This window comes from Sinocyclocheilus anshuiensis, unplaced genomic scaffold (genome assembly GCF_001515605.1).
Source record: "Sinocyclocheilus anshuiensis isolate Anshui unplaced genomic scaffold, SAMN03320099.WGS_v1.1 scaffold41, whole genome shotgun sequence".
Lineage (NCBI taxonomy): Eukaryota > Metazoa > Chordata > Actinopteri > Cypriniformes > Cyprinidae > Sinocyclocheilus > Sinocyclocheilus anshuiensis.
The window spans coordinates 279,626-285,326 of NW_015539849.1; the positions used below are offsets into that span (position 1 = coordinate 279,626).

The following is a 5,701-nucleotide window of genomic DNA, read 5'->3' on the forward strand; positions in this document are numbered from 1 at the left end:
AACAGCTCTCGTTGGCTGGTGCTCTTCTATTACCGTCCCTGTTTTGATTTCAGCCAATCAGTTCGAGCGAACGCTGACAACGTGATTAATATTCATGAACCCAGCAGATAATAGTAGTAGTAGTATTACCTATGACCAACAATATCTTAAACACCACCACCAGTCTTAAGTTCAGTTAAAATGACAAATATGCATTCATTCATGATTACCAAGTTTTAGTTCTAATCACTAGTTCTATCATTAAATAGTGCTTAATTATCATAATATCATCCCCATTTAGATAGCTAAGTAAACGTGTGTGTGTGTGTAATAGTATATCAGTCTGGCGAATAAACAAAAAAATTTTCTAGCCAATGGCAATTATATTACCAAGGTGTGCGTAGAGGGTTGTAATAAGAATCATTTGTTCAGGAAGCAAACTATACTGGTTATGTGATATCAAAAGTAGAAATATATGTCTGTCTCTATAGTCACATTCGATTCACACTGCAAACTCTCAACTTAAAATATAATTTCCTTTGCCATGGTGCTGTAGATTCAGTAGGAGCACCGCATCTTAGCTGAAAAGCAGTTCAGGCAAGACTGACAGAGTGTCTCTCTTTTAGGCCTGATACACAGGCATTCGGCTCTTGTGGGGACACTTTTTGTCTCTTCTCTTTGAAACAAGTTCTTTATGTCCTCCAGCGACACAGCCAAATGGCTATTAGTTTAGCTGCCCAACTCAGGGTGATGCTCTCAACCTGTGAGAAATGTCTAGCTAGAAACATGTAATGATTGCTGTTTGTCTTTGCCATTGGGCTGACGGGTATGTAGGAAGTGCTGTAGTACTGCAGCAGTAGTCAGCTCATAAAGGTGAATTTGAGGTGTTCCTCATCTGCTTCCCATCCCACACTGCTCTCTGCTGTTTAATTCCCAACCTCTCCAGGTTGCAGCCAGAGCAAGTAAACCAAAAAGCAAATTTCCCACCTGAAAGTAGAAGATCTAATTCTAAGGCTTCCAAAGCCCCACCCAGCTCTGCCGTCGGCTCCGCCCGCGGCCACGCCTCTCGAAGGTATCCCTTTTTCCTCCTGTATTGCGTCTGGGTCTATTGTGATGCAAGTTCACCATGTGATGACTGGTCTGTCTTGGGCACTCAAGTCTTTCCCCTTTCTGTTTGCTTTCACAGGAACAGCCTCTCTTTATCCGTGGGTTCACACTCGATTCCAGATCCAGACTTGGAAGCAGCAGGGACTTCAGGCCAGCAGGGGAGACGGGAGGGCAGCAGTACCCGTGCTCTCAAACGCAGCTCCGCTTTAGAGCCCAACATCAGCTTTTCGCCCAGCCCACCCAAGCGGCCCAAAGCGGTGTCCAGCCACCTTTTGGAGAGTTCATCCAGTGGGCCATCGGCCCCCACAACCTCACCTGAAGTTACAGAGCCGAGGAAGGCTCCAGCGTCTGTCAGCACCAAGTCCAAAAAGAGACGGTTAGCAGCCGAGCCGGCTCCCGCCAGAGCCCTGAGCAAGAAGAGCACGTCCTATCCAGGCCCTAGTGGGGCCTCGATCACCCCCTCTCAAAAGCGCAAGAAGGCAGGCGCCTCTTCATTGTCGTCCTCCTCTCCTTCCTCCCTCCCCAGCTCTAGCAGCGCGGCAGGCCCCCTGCCACCCCGCAGCGAGGCCAGCCGGGCAGCCAAACCCACCAAGCTGGCGTCCAAATCAGCCGCCTCAGCCAAAGCTGGGTGTAGCACCGTGACTGACTCTTCTTCCTCTGCCTCTTCCTCGTCCTCCTCGTCCTCTTCCTCCTCGGCCGCCACAGGCGCCAACAGCTGTGCCCCTCAGGGTGCCCGACTAAAGCAGGGCAAGGACCAGAGCAAAGCACGGCGGTCACGCTCCGCATCCTCCCCATCTCCCCGAAGGAGCAGCCGGGATAAAGAGCAGAGCAAGGCTGCTGGCTCCTCCAAGTTTGACTGGACATCCCGCTTCAACTCCAAAGTCAACCTGCCAAAGCCCAAACTGTCCCTGCCGGGATCGGCCAAGGCTGAGACCTCCTCCAAGCCTGGGCCCTCCGGACTGCAGGCCAAACTAGCAAGTGAGTGCCCAAACTGCTTCTGTATTTTTAAAGCAATGGTCCAAGTTCAAAACAAGTTAACAAGCTCTAATTCATGGTATGGGATTCACAAGTTAGACAAAATAGGAGACTAAACATCTGAAGGTTGGTGTGTTTAGGCAATCTAATTGAGACTACTGTTGTCACGATACCAAAATGTCAGTGGTCTATACAAAATAACAGTTTTGGTACCATAGAAAAAAAAACTACTGGAACTAGTTAATTTTTATATTTGTGAAAAAATTCATTTTTAATTATAATGTTTATAAATAAATTTAAACCAATATAGCCTGCAAATCTTTTCAATTAACTAAGCAAACATTGCTTTAAAACATTTAAGTGAACATATAGTAAAACATATAATAAAAAGGACAAAGAGACGCATTGCATAAAACAAGTGTCAGGTCTGTTAGTTTGTATTTTTACACTGACTTGAATCACAGATCTGTTTTGATATACACTATCAGATTTTTCTTTGTCCTGTCCATTGCTATGGTAGACTGCTGAGCAGAATAAACCGTTAATGAAGAGTACTTTTTGTTAACTGTTTATCATATCATAGAACTGCTTGTGAGAGTATCACGTGATTGACTACAGTGCTCAACATTACAAACTAGGGCTGTCAAAAAAAAAAATCGAATTTCGAATATTCGTCGGATTTAAAATAAAAATCCACATTCGAATGCAAAAACGTTGCATTCGAATTTTAGGTGTGAGTTAAGGAGGCAGCCTTATCAGTGGCGCACGAGATGCGATGACGATGTAAGTGTCGTTGCATTATAATGATTTTATTAGCCTATCCAGTTGAAGCCAATAGATGTGGCGCTGCTGCGTTGTTAATTACAAATATTGTGGGAAAAGAGAACGTCAATGCGGAGAAGAGGGACATTTTCTAGAGGGACATCTATTACTGTTGCACTCGCGTCTCGCACAAAAGAGCGGCATGTTTAGAAAGCCATGTAAAATTAATGCAAGTTTAACTTTGAAAAAACATCGAGACTTTATGGCGGGGATTTTTCCCCATCCCACTGCAACTCGTGTTTTTAAATGAAAAATGTACTGTATGACTGCTTTCGGCCCTTTGTATTAAACTATGAATACATACATGATGCTGTTTTGTTTATAGTTGTTTAAGCAACTTAATTATAATTGATTTATAAACATTATTTTAAACATTATGCACTTTTTTTCACAGATAGTCATGTTTTCTTATGCTTTGAATAAACGTGCATTAGTAATATTTTGCTCGATGTGCCCTCTTGTGGCCTCAGGAGAGAAGCCAAAAGCTTTTCTTCACCCTAACTGAAATTATGCATTTTAAATTCGAATGTAATTCGAAATTGACCCAGTACTTGGTAATACTGGTAATACAGAATGACTGGTATTGTTGCATTTTTAAAACTTCAGTATTCACTCGGTACCTAAATAGTAGTACTTTTGACATTGAGTGTTTGTGTATCTGTAATATCAGGGCTGGGCACTTTTGGTTAGATTGGATGTCACTGTGTGCACACACTTGAACTATTCTACATCCAGGCTTCAGTTTCAACAGTGCACATGTAGAACACCAGCTGCAAGGGTGCTAGAAGTGGACTTCAGTATTCAGGCACCTGCCACCAGTGACGCAACTGACACGCAAGCTTTCCGTGACAGAACTGATCTATCTGGGTCGTATTTTGCAAGATATGAGATTGATTCAACCCAGAACATATGGATGATGTTACACATTATGCTGCTTACACTGCTTTTGATCCTCTTAAGCACTCTTACTGTGAGATCATTCATGTTTTGGGATCTTTTACACTGTTTATCTATGCACAGAGAAACCCTTTTCTCACTCAGGGACATATACACCTTGCAACTAGTGGTGCACCAATCAGGAAATTTGAGGCAGATGCGATCACTGATGTTTTAACACTAATATTAGCCGATGCCAGTCACCAATATTTAATTTTGAAGAGGTCATGAAACCCTGCTATTTGAGCTCAAGTATTGTTTAAGCTGTAAGTGCACCTTGTCACACACAGCAGTCATATGCTCAAAAACGAGAACTATTATCAATTACATGTAACTTCTAATTACAAGTTCCAAAAGTGCTCAAGTGAGAAATTTATTAGTATCTGTGTTTTCAATATTGGTGTTTTGTTGTTCTAAAAAAAATGAAGAATCAGCATAAAGACATATAGTAATTATTGAAGGTCAAACTATAAACATGTAAACATGTATGTCTCTGTATATAAACAAACATGCAAGCATGCATGCATGCATGCAAAAAAAAGAATAGCGCTGGGCTATTAATATTTAAGTTTTTAGAAAAATCCATCACATTCATCTGAATTACAGCATATTTGATGAATTTGTGAAGTCGCGAATGATTTACCCCTTTAGTCATTAGAGTAGCATTGTACAGTATGTGTGATTTCATATGTTATGCAGCTAATAAAAGATGAGTCCTGAATTTAGATTGGCCAATCACAGGATTAAGACAAATATCGGCCGATAAAAAACGGTGGCCAATCAATTCAGTGCATATTTACCTGCAACAATGTACAAGAACAGCAAGCACACATACATTCTATTAACTGAAATGTAGATGAACAACCTGAAGCTCTTAGGCAGTCATAGGGCTGGGCGATATGGGCAAAAATTCACATCTCTGTATTTTTTGGCGGATATGTGATATACGGTATATATCTCGATATTTCCGTTTTTTTTTTTTTTTTTTTTTTTTTTTTTTTGGATTAAAATTTTTTTTGTTTAATATATATATTTCACTTATCGCCCAATGTTATCTAACAAAACAATACATATTAAAGGCTATGAAAACAAATAAAGTGAATGTAACCAAGGTTATTTTCGTAAACTAAAACTGAAACTAAGACTAAAACTGTTGGTCAAAAAACTTTCGTAAACTTAAATTAAAATTTCAAAATAAATGAAAAACTAAAACGAAATGAAACTAACAACAGTAACTGAAAAACTAACTAAAATAAAATAACTAGCAAAAATAAATAATCGTGCTCGTGATTTAATAAGCTCTCATTCTGTGCCAGAAAATCTGACCTGTGGTTGTTTAAGGAAATACCTGTAGATGGCGCATCATGCACGTGAGCTGAGTCCTAAGCGTTGATATTTTTGCATTTAAAACACAAGACGCGGGAAATGAAATCGGAAGTAACTATAAAATATGAAATGGGAAATAATAATAATGCACACCCTACAGCTAGGCTTGCCGCGATAGACGGTGCTGACGGTGAAACTGGTGTTAAGCCGCAACACCGGTTAAGTCACTTGCCCACCGCGGCACCGACCCCCACCGTCGTTTTGATTTTTTATAGTAATAAAAATCATTTAGTTCAGTAAAAGAACAGACACTACAATTAAAAACTGAACGTGGCTGCTCAATGCAGCGTGCCGAACGACAGTCGCATCACAGATCAGATTTAATTTCTCCAGTGAGGAGAGTGAGTCGAGCTGACTGACAAGAAGAGTTAGGTGAGACAGACAAGACGATGGCAGATGATTTAGTTTCAAAACGAGACGCAAAGCGCCTGTTTGGCAATATTTTGGATTTTGAAAAGCCTGTTGACTTTTGCCGTTTATCTAAGGTGATTTTGGA

The 5,701-nt window shown here is 41.0% G+C and overlaps 1 protein-coding gene across 1 annotated transcript in view; it reads left to right on the top strand.

Annotated features, from left to right (window-relative positions):
• The first annotated feature begins 696 nt into the window (after nucleotides 1-696).
• The window catches only part of LOC107684619 (E3 ubiquitin-protein ligase TRIP12-like), a 46,995-nt gene continuing 41,990 nt past the window's right edge, over nucleotides 697-5,701 (top strand). The window contains 3 exon segments of the mRNA XM_016480917.1: nucleotides 697-726; nucleotides 864-1,051; nucleotides 1,166-2,064. Of these exon segments, the coding sequence (XP_016336403.1) occupies nucleotides 697-726; nucleotides 864-1,051; nucleotides 1,166-2,064 (1,117 nt within the window).